General features: G+C 44.4%; 1 protein-coding gene across 5 annotated transcripts in view; it reads right to left on the reverse strand.

Annotated features, from left to right (window-relative positions):
* SEC31B (SEC31 homolog B, COPII coat complex component) overlaps positions 1–17,388 on the reverse strand; it is a 35,161-nt gene that overhangs the window by 3,450 nt on the left and 14,323 nt on the right. For 2 of the 5 annotated variants that reach the window (XM_071564476.1, XM_071564477.1), the window contains exons 10-25: positions 16,702–16,854; positions 15,736–15,966; positions 14,281–14,355; positions 13,649–13,732; positions 12,610–12,718; positions 12,052–12,230; positions 11,270–11,396; positions 10,031–10,176; positions 8,617–8,790; positions 7,809–7,997; positions 6,908–7,121; positions 6,192–6,515; positions 5,136–5,174; positions 2,284–2,342; positions 906–1,052; positions 366–482 (exon numbers count right to left, since the gene is read on the reverse strand). In XM_071564476.1, the coding sequence (XP_071420577.1) occupies positions 366–482; positions 906–1,052; positions 2,284–2,342; positions 5,136–5,174; positions 6,192–6,515; positions 6,908–7,121; positions 7,809–7,997; positions 8,617–8,790; positions 10,031–10,176; positions 11,270–11,396; positions 12,052–12,230; positions 12,610–12,718; positions 13,649–13,732; positions 14,281–14,355; positions 15,736–15,966; positions 16,702–16,854 (2,367 nt within the window). The remainder of the gene's footprint in view (positions 1–365; positions 483–905; positions 1,053–2,283; positions 2,343–5,135; positions 5,175–6,191; positions 6,516–6,907; positions 7,122–7,808; positions 7,998–8,616; positions 8,791–10,030; positions 10,177–11,269; positions 11,397–12,051; positions 12,231–12,609; positions 12,719–13,648; positions 13,733–14,280; positions 14,356–15,735; positions 15,967–16,701; positions 16,855–17,388) is intronic. The other 3 variants (XM_071564479.1, XM_071564481.1, XM_071564480.1) reach the window with 3 other exon arrangements.

Raw genomic sequence — 17,388 nt, forward strand, 5'->3', positions numbered from 1 at the left:
CAGGATATCTCATCTTTTCCCTACAAGCTCTGAGGATAGCTGGTAATACCAGCTCTGCAAGAACTATCTGCAGATCAAGCCAGTGAAACAGTAAGCTGAATTAGCTGAGCAAATTCTTCAACTTTCCTTAAAAGAAAGAGTCAGGAGGACAGAACCATTACTGCAGAAAGGCAATGAGAAGCAGTGGATAAATGCTAGAGAATGCATCTCAGTTCCCAAAGATGAAAAAGCTTACAGCCTAAAGGAAGGAGGCAGATGGTTATAGGGACAAGACTCTTCCTCTCTTTACACAAACAAAATAAGGAAGCACCAGTCAAACATCTACAAGGGACAAAAAGCCAAAGATCAGAGAAGGGAGAACTTACTGGATCAGTGGCGACAGCAGAGCAGCGTTGCACCAGCCCTTCAAATGTGGCCTTCAAAGCCTGGTGCTCAGGAGGAAGCTCCTTCTTCTCAACACTCTCCACGGGTAGCTGGGGATACTGACAGAGAGAAAAGCAGCTGAATGAATGCAACAGGAGCATGAAAAACTAGAGCAGGTAGACTCCTCTCCTGAAACTACAGAACAGAAGCGATTTCACCCCTTCACAAACCCAGAGAATATCTGGAAGCACAGAGTTAGATTATCATCTTCAGACTGTAGCATAGCTTCAAGCCTCTGTGGATTCTCAACTCCCAACAGGCTGATAGTGTGCCTAGCCTCCCTCCCTCTCTCACAGCCATACCCAAGTGTCATTTTTCCAACCTGGTAACTCCTCTAACATTCAGGCAGAGATGCCTTGTAAGGACTAGGGAGAAACATAAGCCCTCTGCAGCTGTCAAGTGGTAAGAACCTCAAAAGCTGACTTGTTTTTCTACTTGACAGGAAGCTGGTGGCTGAGGAATGCCCCACTTCCCCTGGGTACCTGCAGGCTTCCTTCCTTGGGTGCTCCTGGGGGTGACTGGCCAAATTCTTGCAACCTGGACAGCTGAGGATGGATCCCCTGGGGCTCAGCAGGCAGGCCCATTACTGGAGCTGTGATGGGGGCTGGAGGAGTAAATTTCTCAGGCAACTGTTAGAAAGAAGAAAGGAAAAAAAATCAAGACAATCAAGTCCAAGAAAGAGAGGTTGGTTATATTCTCCACAATCAGATTCAACTTCCTTTCTAACTTGAAGAGTGTCCAATTCTCAAGATGATGTGTAACACATCCCTGTTCTTTCTGCCCCCTAACTCAGAGAATGGGGCCCTTCCTCTTGCATCCTAGATGAACAGTCAAAGCAACGACAAGAAAACTCCTCTGGAATTGTTCAGTCAAACAGATCTGTTACCCTTGAAAGCAATGGTCCTCAGAATGCTGCCTTGGCTCTGCAATGGCACGAGTCCTGAATGTAGAGATTAGCAACAGTAAAGTGTCCAACTGAGCAAGTGTTGGGGAAAATCCCACAGCATGGGGGGAGATTCCTCTTGCAAACACTTCATCGTGCCCCTGCTAAGCCCGAGAGTCATGACAGATTCATTCCAATGGGACTAGATCAAAAGGAGATGGCTTTAACAAGAGGCTAATCCTGTTGTAGTGAGCACAGCCTGAAGCAGGTTCCCAGCTAAGGTGCCAGAAAAAAGGGTGAGAAGTCTGTTCCAAGCTAAAGAAGAGGAGTGGGGGGTGGGAATGGTGCCAAAGAAGCTTCTTGTCACACCTGCCAGCAGGCAGCAGTAACAGAAATAGGGTACTGAGAGCATTTGTTGCAAAATTGCTCAGCTCACAGGTCCTCCAGTGCAATCACAACAAGGCTGAGAGCTGCAGGACCAACACAGCAGGCACCTCTCAGCTTCAGCTGTCCTGGTTTCTTTTAGCAGAAGAGCCTCATCAGTTGGTATCAGCATCTGAGGAAAATCGCTGTGGGTCTCACTGTCCTGAGAGGAAATGCTGCCCCCAGCTGTCAGGTGTCAAGGGAGCATGATCTCAGCTGCTGTCAAAAAAGTTGTGTAGGCGAGGGCATAAGATTAAATCTGTATTTCTAACAACAAACAATTGTACACAGCATGGGAAGTACTGACAGGGGATGCAACATCAGAGCTGATAACCATGTTACAAAACAGTCACCCTGGAGAACAGCATGTGACTTTGGATGGCAGAGAGTCAAGATGACTTAAGACTCCAGTCTAAGCACAAAGTGCAGAAGTAGACAGACCAACATGGACAGAGACCTGCTGAGTTTGCCAGGAAGCATGTATAGGAATGTATCGGTTACATGAAGCTACTTGGCTAAAAGAGAACCAACACATGCTGTAGCTGAAAGTTTACCTTTTTCTTTTGAAGGCCTCCTCTTCCAGGAGAGGGATCACCCCAAGATTCCTGAGCTGCTAGAACAGAGAACAAGACACAAATGTCAGATTTTGAGAAGGTTCAACAATTCATGGTTGCTTGCATAGTTTAGAACTTCCTTCAGGAAAAGGGCCCTTGGCTCCAATTCCCCCATTATGACATCTTTAGACTGTTTCAACCAAGGAATTTCAGATCCAGCTCACAGTCTCCTGAACTGCTCTTGCTTCTCTTTCTCTTTCTTAACTGCATTCTTAGCATCCAAGTATCTGCACAGCCTTCATAAGGTGATGTCTGATCAGACTGAACTGGCACACACTCCCACACAGAAAACTCTTTTGCAACTATCTGAAGCTTTTCAGATTCTGCACAAGCTCCAGAAGTGAGTCTCAGTCAGGCCTGAGCTTTGGTCAGGACCTGCACGTGTGTTCAGAGTGTTCTATGGGTTCCCCAGAGAACCAAGCACTGCAGTACCAGAGTGAGAGCCGTGCTGCTGGTGACAGGGCTGCTCACCAGCACTTACTTACAGGAGTGCCTCACGGTGGCAGCTCACAGCAATGCAGGCTGCTCTGATAACGGGGGGAAGTATTAGGGGTGCATTGAAATTTTGTCCTTCCAAAATCATGTTCAGAACCAAAGCTTAGCAAAATTTGCTGAGTTCCCAATGAGAAGGAAATAGACTTAACCAGTAAATGCCTTGGGAGCAGAGGGGTGTCTCTAACCTCTAACCTCACTCCAGGTAATTAAAAATCCATCAGACAACATGACATGAAAAGACTTCCACACTTCAATCTGCAAAGGTCAAATTGCAACTACCTTGTCTGCTGTTGTCCTGTAAAGGTACCTGTGTCTTTAGACAAAACCCCAGTATTAATAATCTCAAACTCATAAGACAGCAATAATCTGTGAGAAAATAGAACAATTTTAAGAGGCAATATCAGAATTGCTGGAGCTCAGTGACACACAATGAGCCACTGATTCTGAACTGAGCTTTAAAAATCACAGGGGAAAGATGGAAAAGGTGCTTCATTACTTTAATTACCTTTATTATTAACATTTTGGCAGCCTCTTTTTGCCTTCCTTTTTCCCATGATTTCAAGACTTGTTCTCTGATGAGTTTGGATCAGTACTTTAATTAAGTTGGCACTTCTTTCTAGATTGGGGATTCTGTGCCCTAGAACTCTGCTGGCCCCCACTGAGCCTGTGGCCTAGCAGTCCTTGGCATTATTCCAACCCAGTGGCACTCTGTATCCTCACAGGAAACAGCTATTTAAATTACAGTCTGTAACCCAGGCACTTAATCATCAGCCATGAGACAACAGGACCCTGCTGCATTTTGCTGGAGTGAAATGCTATCCTGCCTATGCTACTGGTGAAATAGGATTTCTCACCACCCCTGAAAGGCGTGCCCCACGGCAGCATCTCCAGCAATGTCTGTCCTAGAAAAAACAAGACCAGCACAGGCTGGAGTCACGGATTATCCTGGCCAGAAAGGAAATGAGCCAACAAGTTGCTGTCCTTCACCCTGTCCCTGTCATTCCCCAGGAAAGTGGGATTCCTACAAGTGGGTATCTCTCTTCATTGCACTAGTAATGATGTTCATGAGCTGTAGAGGTCACAGACAGCAATTTCCAAAGCAATCAATTTTGGCCAGTCAGATTGGGTGATTTTACAGTCCTTTTTCACATTAAGAATAGTACCAGTCATAAACAGAACAAAGACAGCAGGCAAGAAAGCACTGTCAAGGAAGACAGTTTGCACTGCCTGAACTGGGCATGCCATACATTGCCATTGCAAATGCTGCCAAGGAGAAGGGAATTTCCCAGCAGTGAATTCCCAAAGGGCATCTTCAGCCTGAGGAAGTCCTTGAAATCTCTGCCATAGAATCATCTTTCCTTCAACAGGAAAAAATAAGGGTATTTTGTTTCTCTGCTGAACAGACAACTCCCTTTCTAGAATCCCACTCCACACAGCCAGATTTACTTGGTGATGTGAGTGCCTATCAAGTACTCAGATTCCCTAAATAAGGCTGAGAGTTTAGTTTCTGTCAGATGGTCTCTGCAACAAGCAGTGACAGTCCACTGACACATTGAGCCTTACCCTACTGACAATGTAGACTAGAAGATGAATACTTTCCACATCACTAAATACCAAGGAGAGAAATCAGGACAGGAAACCTATATGGTCCAAATTCTCCCCAACAGATGAACTAAAATTCAAAGCCAAACTTCATACTTCAACTAAAGCCAAAAGGGCTTTCCAGTTCCCCTTGGAACAGAGCCCACAAATTCTGCTTGGGAGGCTCTACTCCACCACTGCTTCTGCTGGAACTCACCTCCTCCAAACCACATGGGGAAAGCACAAGTGCAAGTAAAGCCATGCACAAGGCTGTGAGTGTTACAACGAGAAAATGAGAGATGAATTACATCCACTGGTCTGTTCCTTGCCTAAAGAACCAAGGAAAACTTGCTGCTTCCCCATCCTGCTGCCCCAGCAACTGCCTGAAAAGACAGACTGAGAATGGTCTAATTCCTCCAGAACTGGAGGAATATAGCAAAGGAAGAAGCTGGAGACCTCATTTTCTGTACCCATATCGATTAAGAGCACAGAGCTTTCATTTCACTTCCAACATCCCCAGCTGTCACTTACTAGCCCTCAGGACAGGCATGTTCCCTACGCCAGCTGTAGAGGTCCCCAGGCATGCAAGGAAACAACAAATAGCAATGACCATGCATGCATGCACACACATCAAAACGTGCACACTCCCACCACATTTCACTGGAAGCAGCAACATTGCCTCCCCCCACAGGTCTAGAAGCTTCTCTCAATACTACCTGCATGATCCACGTGGGGATCTAGCCAAGGGAAGAAACCTGAAAATCAAGGCAAGGTGGAAAAGTCATCATCACCAACAGCTTTTACTGAGTCTTTGGACTACTATCCTAAATAGCTCTTCAGGAAGGAATTCGTCCAGCTGTAGCTTAGAGCCTCTGTGTGTAGTCCCCACAGGCTTCACACTGTGGGATTTGCTATCCTTGGTTAAACAAGTCCAGCAAAGGATTCCAGGTGGAAGTAAACCTCATATCCTAAGCTCCTTCACTCTCAGAATACATGTGGTTTGGAGAAGCAACTGCTAAAACCTCTATGGATTGTCAGTGTTGTTAGGGATCTCCACAGCCTGGCTAAATGTGTTCCCTGAGACAGCAAAAAATTTAGAAACACCAGACATGGTAATACTGTGGGAAATAAAAAGAAGGAATGCCCATCCACCAGGAACTAGGTCCAACAACACACTTTTTCTTCATAAAGCTAGCAAGGACTGCACAGTACTTGCACACTGGGCTGGATTCAAACTATAGACTGAGAAAGGCCTAAAGCATTCACAGAGGAATCCAGAAGTGATTCCCAGACAAGCACTTTATATCAACAGCAAAAAATGGGAGAACTAGAGCACAGCATTTAATCCTGAAGGTAAGCAAGGGGTACCTCATGGACAGGCAAGCAGCATCCTGCTCTCCCAGCATTTCAAATGCACTTCTTGTGTAAGTTGCATAAGAAGGGGTGAGATCAGCAAGCCTTCCACCAGGCATTCCATGGGAACCACCACCCTTTCCATCAGAGCAGATGCTTTTGGAGTGGATGACTATTCAGGGTGCACTAAAACCACAGCGTGGGAGACAGAACAACTGAACACCCTGAATGAAACTGTCATCATTGTTGTGTTTCTCCACCACAGCAAGAGACTCAGCATCATGTGCCTGTAAGGTTTACCTCAGCACCACATCCAGCCTTTATGGTGACAGACCAGACCTCAAAAGATCCATGCCCATTATGTACTGCAAACGCCATCTAGGCATGTCCTGGGCACACAAGTCACAACCAGTACTTACCTGTTGGAGGAGGAGGAATGGCTGCTGGCAGGGGTTTAGCAGATGGAGCTCCAGGACCTCCCTGAGGGTAACCAATGTTCATGGGGCAGTTGAAAGGTGCTGAAGAGAAATCTAGAGGAGACTGGCTTGCCACAGGGAGAGGACAAGCTGCAGGAAGCTGAGCTGATGGGACTGAAGCTGGAGTGAAGAGAGCAGATCTGGGTGGTGGAATAGCAGGAGGTGCCATGGGCATAGACTGTCCTAGCAGAGGAGGCTGGCTGGGGAAAGGAGCAGAACCAACAGGTCTGACTCCTACTGGTCCAAATGGCTGAGACTGTGACACAGCTATGGACAAGAAAGAGAGTGTATCAGCATCGCTTGTTTCATGTGCAAACTACTCCTTGCTGTCTTTCATGCTAGTGAGTCTTTCCTTCTTCGAGCCACACCCTAGAATATCCATGCCAGGCATATCCCCCCACAATCCTGGCTACATCAGTCCAACTGCCACCAAGTTAGCTGTGGCTTCTCCACCCCTACATATGTTTAGAATCAGCGGATGTGCAGCAACAATTACTAGAACTAGATGTGTCAGAAGCACTGAGAAGCCTCTCAGACAGCTGACCTGCTCTTTGCCAGTACATCAGGCCTGTGAGGAAGCAAGTAGAGCAGCCATACATGTTGAAGGCTTTAGTCTTAGAAAATGTAGGAAATGGACACAACTATCAAACAATGCTCACCTGGCCCTGAAACAGCTCCTGGATTCAAGCCTAAGTTGTGCTGTGGGTATGGGTGCCCTCTGGGATAGACAATTGTTTGTGGACCCGTGCTGGTCTGAGAAGCAGCAATGTGGTGAGGTGTCACAGACATGGCTGGCACTGGCTGAGGTGTGAAGAGGGAAGGCACTGAAGACTGAGATGGTGCTGAAGGGGCAAATGATGACTGATAGTGGGGCTGCAATTAAAAAAAAAGAAAAGAACTTGCAAATGGCCAACAGAGTCATGTGCATACACACACAAGCTGATGCACTTTCTATCCTTGTCACTTCTTAGGCAAGAGGAGATGCTGCTGCTGTCAGTGCTCTGGATGGACAGGATCTTTCCCACCACGTAACTTGCTCAACAAGATGAGCATCACACTCAAGAGTATTCTCTGGCTTTCAAAAGGATTAGTCCTCAGGAGCCAGTTCCCATATAGTGACCTCCTGGAAGCACAACCAGAGGAAATAATGAAGGAACAATAATGAAGTAATAGAGGCTGGAAGCAAAACTTCCTGAGTAGTCTTCTTGTGCAAGAAGAGAGATGAAGCCGGACTGCACTAATTTTATTAAGATAAGATGGTAAGATGGGTATAAGAGAGCGAACCACAGCCCCCTTTACCCTCAGATTTGAGATCTCAGTGGATTGCTACATTTGTAACAGCCACCTCCAGGGACTCCATGTAGGACAGTACTTTCTGAAAAGAGGACAGAAAGCTTACTTTTGGATTATCACAGAGCTTGTGTTTGCTCCAGTGAAGGCCATCACTGAGTTCCTCAGTGCCTGCAGTCTGTGTCATCTCGTATTACTTCACATGCCTTCCACAACCCAGTAGCCTTCCTCCCTCTGCCCAAGCTATAAACACCTGAGCTTAAGGCCTACCTTCTCTAGATGTCTGGGACTTGTTTTGTGGGCTGCTCCTTCAAAGGTGGAACCACTCTTGGCTGCTGGAGATGTGTGTTTAATGACCCCTACATTGACACGAGTATAGGGAAAAGGGGGTGGCTGTTGATCACCCACAGTCTCTCCTTGAGCGTGAAAGAGCCGGTCTCGGAGCTGTTCGATCAGGAGCTGAAACAAATTATGCTTTAGAAGAAGTGCCTTGAGAGACCCAGACGGAAGATGCTGGGGAGGCATTTAAAGCAGACCCTGACCTAAAGCACTGTGAATCAACCTGCAAAACTAATCACTTATCCAACAGCCACCTGGAAAAAAAACACCAACCAACAGTAAATGACAATCTGAGACATCACCTGCCATATTCCCAGGCAGATGCAGTCTCACTGATCCTTCCCCCAGTCTTTTTGTATTCCCTCCCCAAACTGTACCCACATTTACGCACTAAATGGATTTGCTTCAAACTGCAAGGTGACCTCCCTTTCCTCTACCAGCTGGTTTCAGGAAAAGAGGCAGTTTCCCTAGAAAGCTGCTTCCCAGGGTTGTTCCCTATCAACCATTTTACAGTTCTATAGCTACTTTCCTTTTCCCTGAATAAAAGATGCAACAAAGAAAACACAAATGAAGATAAAAGCTGTATCTTCGAGCCTCCCCCTCCCACCTCTATTCTCAAGTTACCATAACGAAGGTGAAATCTCATGTCCTGATGCATGTCAAAACCCAAGATCTTTCATACAGAGTATCATTTCCCCCATATGCCACTCTTTTCCACAACCACCTGCTTCTCACTCACCTCTTTAGAGCTGCTGGGTAGGTAATTCATTGCAGCTGCTAAGCATCCTTGTGATGCCAGGAGGCTGGCATATTGAGTGATGCGTTCTGCCAAGACAGGGCCTGGTGCTGGTGCTGCTGTGCCTCGAAGCATCTCAATGGACCTGCTCAGCACCATCACCTTCTCTAAGAGATCCTGAATAAGCCAGGGGAGGGAAGAAATAGACCACTCGGAATCTGACTGGTTTTACTGGTCCACTGTATGCTGAAACCATACCAGATGGCTCTCCCCAGTTTCAGTTGATATCGGGTCCAGTGAGAACAGAAGTTACTCCACTCTTTACCAAACACTGTCACTGATGACAAGTTCCTCAGATACACTTGGAGAAAACCAGGAACCAGGAAGAAAACCCTGACACTGCTACTTTTATAGTAAAGGAAAAAAAGAATATCAGAAGCCACAAGGACATCCCAATCAATTATGATCTTTTTACTATGAAGTTACTACTAACTCTGGGAGTTACAAGCTGTCAGCTTGGGAGCATTTAATTACAAAAAATTACTACTGTGGACAAGTGGACAAAAGGATCAGAAGGCTTTTTTAGCTATTTCAGAATCCTTCAACTCCTAGAAACCAAAGTAATGGTTATAGCTGTAGAATGAAACATGCTGATAACTGCTAAGTGGAAGGAGGCCAGTTTCAAACATAACCAGGAGTCCTGAAGATGCCTTTTTGTTGCTATTATTCTCTAGTGGGATTGCAAAACCAGGGAACTCTGCAGCAGAGGGCATTATCTGCAGATATCCAAGTGGAAGAGTTGTCTTGTTTATTCTGTTGAGTGACACACAACAGGAGTTAGTAACTTAGCCAGGACTGGTTTAAGTGTAACAGACAGGTAATACCACTGACTTGGAAGCCTTGATTCAACTGTAACATATGACTTCCTGTACATGTTCATTCTACTTGCTGTGGGAATGACACAGTTTACACTTCATTTTATTTTGCCAGAGGCTGTTCTGAAGGTACAGCCAGATAACTGGAGCATTAAGTTATACACGATAAGCACAGCAGCAAATGTACTCCCAGGCTATTACCAGTAACAAGGCAGGTACAGGTGAAACTAACCTGACTAAAAGGAAGCTCAGAAATGACACCAGTAGATAAGAGAGGTGGTTAGGCCGTAACTCCTGTCCATGGCTGGATCTATGTGCAACGTGGTCAGTAGTGTCTAAGCACTCAGACCCTGAACGTTTAGGAGTGCAAGCCTCCTTTTGATGTAAGCCTGTAATCCAGGCTAGAAGGAGACACCTTAGTGAGTACAAACAGGTCTCCACCATCTGCTGGAAGCCAAATACTCTGTTTGATGGGATAATGCAAACAGTTCAGGTCTACCAGACCAGCCTAAAGAGTCAAAACAACATTATAGCACTAGTACCTGGAGTGCAAGAGGTGATGAAGTCTCATGGTTTTTTACCCAGCATTCCACCAACCTTTCCACATTGCCTGAGGAGATATAGCAGAGGCAGGCATCATTGGACAGAGCTCCATCTCCCTCCAACTCCAGGCGGGCACCCAGCATGTCTAGAGAGGAAAAAATGCAGCAATTTAACACATCCCTTTGTGAAGAGCTCATTAACTACAATGCTCATCTCTTAGCATTCCTACTTTGGCTTAGCATGAAAAACTGTTGACAGCTTTGGATTTGCACTTCATTAGACTCACAGAGTCATTTAGGTTGGAAAAGATGTTTAAGACTGAGTCTAACTATAAACCTAATTCTGCCAAGTCCCACTGAACCATGTCCCTAAGTGCCACATCTAGATGTTCTTTAACTCCAGGGATGGTGGCTCCACCACTTCCCTGGGCAGCCTGTTCCAATGTTTGACAACCCTTTTGAGTGTAGAAGGCTTTTCTAATACCCAATTTAAACATCCCCTGGTACAACTTGAGACTGGTTTCTTCTTGGCCTATCACTTGCTACTTGGGAGAAGGACAACCTCATGTAAGGTAGTTGTAGAGAGTGATAAGGCCCCCTGAGTCTCCTTTTCTCCAGGCTAAACAACCCCAGTTCCCTTGGCTGCTCCTTGTAAGACTTGTGCTCAACAGCTCCACTGCATAATTCTTGGATAACACAGAGAAATGGACATCATGAAGGATTCCCAAAGACAACTTAGTTGAAAAAAAAGTGTTTTTATATATCTGCCAATTTCTGTGTCTCCCCGCATGATGAATTCAGTGAAAAAATCCAACACTTTTTTTTTTTAATCAAAAGAGGTGTGGGAATCTCCAGGCAATTGTAGGCTCCTTGAAGGGTATACCATTTTAAGATGGAGTGACGCCACCTGACCTTTCACTGTCAAAGAAATACCTTTCTCCACAGAATAAAAGAAAATATCACCTTCTTCATGTCTCAGCCTAAAGCCTATCCTGTTTTTTACCATGCTACTTCTGGAGGTGACAGGAAATATCTGCATATACAACTTTACACCACGATTCTCAGCTAGTGTGCATCAATCATTCTCCTTACTTAAGAGTCCACATTTATTCAATAAGTTCCAGCTAGCTGTAATGAGTAAGAAGCACGTTCCTTCCTCAACTCTATCCAGTTCTTTCTGTAAGCAGTCTGGAGGTGCCCCTCCAAGGGAAATTGTATCAAACATAGTATGCTGCATACCACAGAGCTGGGAATAGTCCTCATGTTTTGAGTATGTTAACAAGATGGCCAGTGCCTCCTTCCAACTATGTAGATCACATGTGCAAACAATGTCTTGCCAGTTCTGCTGCACAATGGAGGAAAGCAGCTGTAAGGGAAGCAGAAGGCCTGTCAATCACTGAAGCCAAAGATAAGCTGACAGCCTAAGCAAGAGCACCCACAGTGACAGCTCACTTTCAAGCATGCTTCCCACTGTACAGCAACTACCCCACTGTACATTAAGGTCCACCAATCTCAGCATCCCTATGTTAACAGTAATTGGAACCTGATGCCTCTAAGGAGAGTAAAAAAGTCCAACAAAGCACTTAAGAGAATATGGAAACAGCCACACTAGACAGGACTAAAGATCTAACACATATCTTGTTTCAGAGCAGCTGATATCAATGACTGGAAACACAGTGTTAGGATATCCCAACCTCTTGTTACACTTCCTCATTTTTAAGTTAATAAACTAAAAACTTCATAGTTGCGCTGTAAAGGGGCAGTATGCTCCTACAAGCATGAAGAGTCAAGACAGAAATCATTAGAAAGAAAAAGGAACCTGGAACATAGACATTCTATGTGGACAACATACAGTTGTCATAAAACAAGATATTAAAGTAAGTACCACATCAAGAGAGGATGCAGAGATTCTGCTGCCATTCTACTTCCTGCTAAAGCATTTCCACATATAATCAGACAGACATTTTTCAAGATAGTGCACACTTTCCCCTGCTCAGAAGGCACGCAAGACTGTCACTTACCAGGGAGAGATTTGTTTTCCGCTTGGCAAAGTAGCGCCTCTGGGTCTCCTTTAGGAGGCTCTCCCCACCAGCTATAGCTAAGATGATAGCATCAGCAAAGCGCTCTGCTTGCATGCACAGCTCCACTGCCCCCTCAAAATTCCCCAACAAAAGGGCTTGGCTGATGAGTCCATCTGTATCTACAGAGGTGAGAAGCAGAGTCAACCCAAAGGGGCACCACCCAGATGCACTGATGATGATTGTTTTAAAGAGCAGACCAGATAAAAGAAAATTAAGAACCCCAAATTAGGTTTTGCACTTCGAAAAAACCCCACTGACTTGACTCTAAGTGTTCCATCATCTACAATATTCTCCTATATTTTTAATGGATCTCTTATCTGGGAAAAGCATTTCTCTATTCAGTGCTGAGATATGCTGCATGACACTTGGAGAGGTCATGTGTTTTAAAAGTATCCATCTGCTAGAGTGGACTAGATTCTTCTTGGTCTCTTTAATTTTCTGTGTTTCCTTCCTCTCCCCTTTTCCTAAGAGGGCAGAAAAACATTTCAAGTAACATACCTTCTGTGACAGGAATCTCCAATGTGCTCATATTCTGTGGGATAAGGTTATCAAAAAAGGCTGAACAGGAGGAAACAGCAGCTACATCATTGCTGGGCTTCATCAAAAGCTGTACAAAAAATGAAAGAGGTTAATTAATTCACTGAATACCATGATCGTACTCTAAACAGTTTAGTGGATTATGGAGTGGGATATGGCTGCTCTCCCTTTGGTTGCACATGTTTATATAAATTTGATTTTAACTTGGAAACCCATCATGCCTCCTGTGACTGCTCTATTAGCCTTTCACCAAGGCACCAACAAGAGCAGGGCTGCTACTGACAAAGCTTACTAGACTGGCAATGTGAGCCATGTAATGCCAACAGAACTGCTGGCCAGCTTTCATCAACTCAACTGTCAGCCCTTGAGTAAGCTGAACAATTTTGGATGGAACAGGGACAAGATCAGCATGAGAAATCTGTAACTAATAGGATGGATCACGGCCATGCCTCATGCTCTACTGAAATGGAGGACACAACTGCTACCCCTACACTATCTCAGCAGTGTTTAAGGTTTGTGGATAAAGTTTTCTGATTTGAACATCTAAGTTTTGGAGGAGCAAAGTTTACAGTGAACCAGGGTTTGGAAGGCATCTGAAGACGGACACCCTAAAATTATGTGAAAATACACTTCAAAGGAGAAAGAAAAGGAACGAAATGCAAAAGTAATACTAAAGCAGAAGCTTTACAGAGGGAATCCAGAACTGTACCATGAAGTTAAGCTGGGATGAGGCTAATTCTACCACTGAAGAAATCAGCACTGTTGGAGCAGGCCTTCTTGCAGTGTTCACAGCCAGGAGTCCTTCATCATCATTCACCCATTTGTTTTAAAGGCAGGAGGGACCATTATGATCATTTAGTTTGACCCTGTGAGGGTCTGACAGGCCCCTTGAACTGTCCTCTGCTGGCACTGAGCCCAAAAACTTGTGGTTGGAATTAAACCTTCCTGTTCATTCTGCCCTCCTCTTCTCTCCCAGGCTAGCAAGATGTACAGGACATACCTGATCTGGTTGTGCAGCATCTGTATCACCTGCCTCAGAAAGAGGCTGTTTATCTGGGATCCCATTACTCAAACATGAGGCAATCTAGAAAAGTAACAGACATGCACACAGTGAAGTCCCTATCAAAGTAAACACATGGGGAGCAAAGCTACCAAGTGACTGGCAAGGCCCAGACACAATTCCCCCACCTTTTCCACCTGTTTGAAAACTTTCACCTCACCCTATTCCTGTACAGCTGACTATCAGAGGCTATTCATCCTTCAGTGCTATGCCAAACTGCTTCCACCTGTCACCTTCTTCTTGGCTGAAAAACCCTCTTAGATGCAGAGAGCTGAATGCTAAAAGAAGCTCTCACAACTGCACTGTTGTTACACACTTCCCAGAACATCAACAACTGAGAGCAAGATAACTGGGCTCAAGACCCCTCTGGTTTGATTCAGACCAGTTACGCCCTTGCAAGTTCTTGCATTTGCTTTTTAAAGGGATATAATTCAGGTGACTCCCAGCTGAAATTTCACAATGGTCTTTTGTGTGCTATAAGATCATTTGCTGAGTTCCAACAAGGACCCTACAACTTTCCTGCAGCAGCTTTAGTCCTTTAAAGGTTTTTCATTATTGGAAAGATCCCTTACCTTTTCTTGCAGATCCTCTCTACTGTAGCCCAGCAGCTTGAGGAGTTTAGTCCTGGAATCCTGCTCCAAATTTACCTGAGTCCCAAAGGATATTAAAAAGACAAAAAATATGTAAGATCACAGACATCCACACACTGCCAATGGTTAGCTGCCTCTGGTAGCAGCAAAGTTTAGAGCTCAGTTTATACATAAGGAACTCAACTACAAGAAGTCTACTTAATGACTGCTGTGGGAAAATTTAAGGAATTTAAGTTATAACCATGACAAAGGAGCAAAATTCAAGTATGCCAGAGTTACAACTGAGGTACAACTGTGGGATTATGACTGTATACATACCTGGTGTACTTGGTCATTAATTCCCTGCATGGTCTAGGAATTGCCAAGCTAGTCTCTACATAGAGAGAACGGACTGATCTGAGTCTGAATGACACTGAGACAAGGTTGTTGCCTGAACTCCTAACTGGCTTCACAAGAATTAGCTAACTAATTTTCTACAGAAGTTCTCTGGGTCAGACAGCCCCAAAGATTCCCATAGACTGCACACAGCCTAAGTGATAGGTGCTATTTGTATGCTTCAATGCATGATTAACATTCTGCAAGGAGAACCTGTCTGTCTCAAAGTTAAGTCCTATGTTGTTCCTACTGCAAAACTGATCAAACTGTACATGGAGAAGATACTTGTAAAAAGTCCATTTCAGAAACTGTTCCTGCAGAGGCAGAAATTGTCCTGCAGGACACTTCTGTACAGAAGCCTGGTTTGCAGTTTAAGATAATCAATCATAACAGATTTTGTATGTGCTGGAGTGGTCTCTCAGCACCATGTGCCGAGACTAACATGACACGTTGATGTATCTCATCCGATGCAACTGCAGACAATTGCAGCACCATTGTTACCACCTAGACTACACCTGGCCATCCTATTCAAGATTCCCCATACAAATGTAATACTATGAAAAAGATCCCAATATTTTGCCCTGCACAGAGTACGCCAAGACTAAGCCCTGCCTTTTCAGAAGGGTGGCCAGTCCCCATTACTTAATTTTTTCGTACTACCAATTGTCAATGTAGGGCTAGTCAGTCCTCGTGCCACCACAGCTCTCTCCCTTATTTTGAGGAATCTCACTGCCTATTTGGACTTTGCCTTTTGAGAAATAATAATGGTAGAGCTCCACAGGTAGCAGGCAGATACAGCTTGCAGTGTGTTGAGATGAGAAAATCCTGTTTCAGGAAGCCCAAACAAGTTCACTGAAAAGACCATTCCTACTGAAAAACAAGACAACCTACAAGACCTTAACTGCAAAAACTTTTATTTAGACAAGTAACTAGCCTAGTCATTCAATTCCATTTTATATCTTAAAGAACAGGAATATAAAGAGCTAGAGAAGACCATAATTAACACACTCTCTCCATGACCATAAAAGAACTGACCTCTGTATTTCAGCATCGCCATCCTACCTTCAAGAAGTTCCAAACGTTCTCATCAAATGGCAGCTTGGCTGTCTGGATCTTGCCTTGACAGTAATCAAGGAGGTTCCCTGACTGCAATGCCATTTGCAGTTCTTTGGAGCGGAGCAGGAATTCAGTTTCAGTAGTGACTTGGCTGATGAATACCTGGTGTGGGTAAGTCTGCTGCATTTGCTGTCCAGAAGCTTTGGTAAGACCAAAGGTAATCAGTTTTCCTCCAAACTGAGAAAGACAAAAGGAGACACAGTAAGCATTTTCATAAACACAAGTAAAAGCAACTCACTTAGTTCTTCATTTAGCACAACAAACTCAAGCGCCATCTATAAACACAAGGAACCCAAGAGTTTAATGTGTATGGATGGTAGGGACAGACATGGAGGGAGTTCACATTACAAGACTTTCAACTCAAAACTGATAAACTGGCACTTGTGCATATCCTATCAGGTCTAGCCAAATCCAAGTGCCAGAGAGGCACAGAGGAGAAAGTAACATTTGGAACTGTTTGTTCTTTTGTGACATGGAAAGACAGACTACAATGACAGAAACCATCCGGTGAAGAGAAGGCAGACAAAGAACAAGTTAAGCCACAGGCTAAAAGAACAATTCAGCCTTTCAATTTAGGAGCAAAAATGCAAGAAAATTAAATACCTGGATAGGAAAAAGTCAGAGGAGAATGGCAATGCACATCAGCCTACAAGGACAGCTTTTATGAGTCTTCCCCAGACTTAGCTCCTACTTACAGTCTCCCATTCTCTGTTACAGGGCTCTTTCTTAATGGAAATATACCTAAATGTTGAGTATAAGATCTTCACTTCCTGGGACACCACCCTGCACCTTTAATAGACATTAGAACAACTACCAACAGGAAGATAAACGTTTCTCCGGTGAAAGGAAAGGACTATGTCACAAGACAACACATTTATTACATTTTCAGCTAAGGATGCTCCATTCACTTACTGCAAATGAAACCCCCACAGGTCTGCGAATCCACTTGGGAGGCTTTTTTAATGGTGGAATCAAGGTGGTCTGAGTTACTTGCTCTGGCACCTGCAGAGGAGGGAGGCTCTGTCCTGTGCCAAAGCGGTCCAGGTTGTTGAAGCAGGAAGAGATCTAGAATCATATGGAGATAGGAAAAAGATACAATTCAATTCCTCTCTGTATGGACAAAAACCTATTGCTCAGGAATTAGTTACTTTCCTCACTAATGAGGAATGAGTACACTACCTCTTCCTGGAATACCACCAAGCCTCTATGCAAGAGAAATTGTATTCCCAAACAGATTCAGAAATCACTTCTCAAGAAAATTTCACCTTGAGAAATTTTCAAGTAGTTTTTCTTAGCAAGATGCAAATTTCCTAACACTGCTTGACCCAGCACCCAGCTTAAACACAGCAATTACAAAATTACTTCTTTTATGCAAGACAGTGACAGTATATGGTCAAAAGTTATCCAACTTTTTCTTGTTTTGCTCACAGAGGAATTTTGACTCCCTTTCAGTTGCGTGAGTCTTTCAAATGGGTTAGTTTTAAAGACTGTCTCAAGCTTTTATGGCTTATATGAGACTGATAAAATAAACTTTCTTGTCTAGACAAGAAAGTGTGTCAAAAGTAGCCCCTGATCCAGAGTGCAAGCAGGGCTATTTCT

Source organism: Pithys albifrons, chromosome 9 (genome assembly GCF_047495875.1).
Source record: "Pithys albifrons albifrons isolate INPA30051 chromosome 9, PitAlb_v1, whole genome shotgun sequence".
NCBI classification, from domain to species: Eukaryota; Metazoa; Chordata; class Aves; order Passeriformes; family Thamnophilidae; genus Pithys; species Pithys albifrons.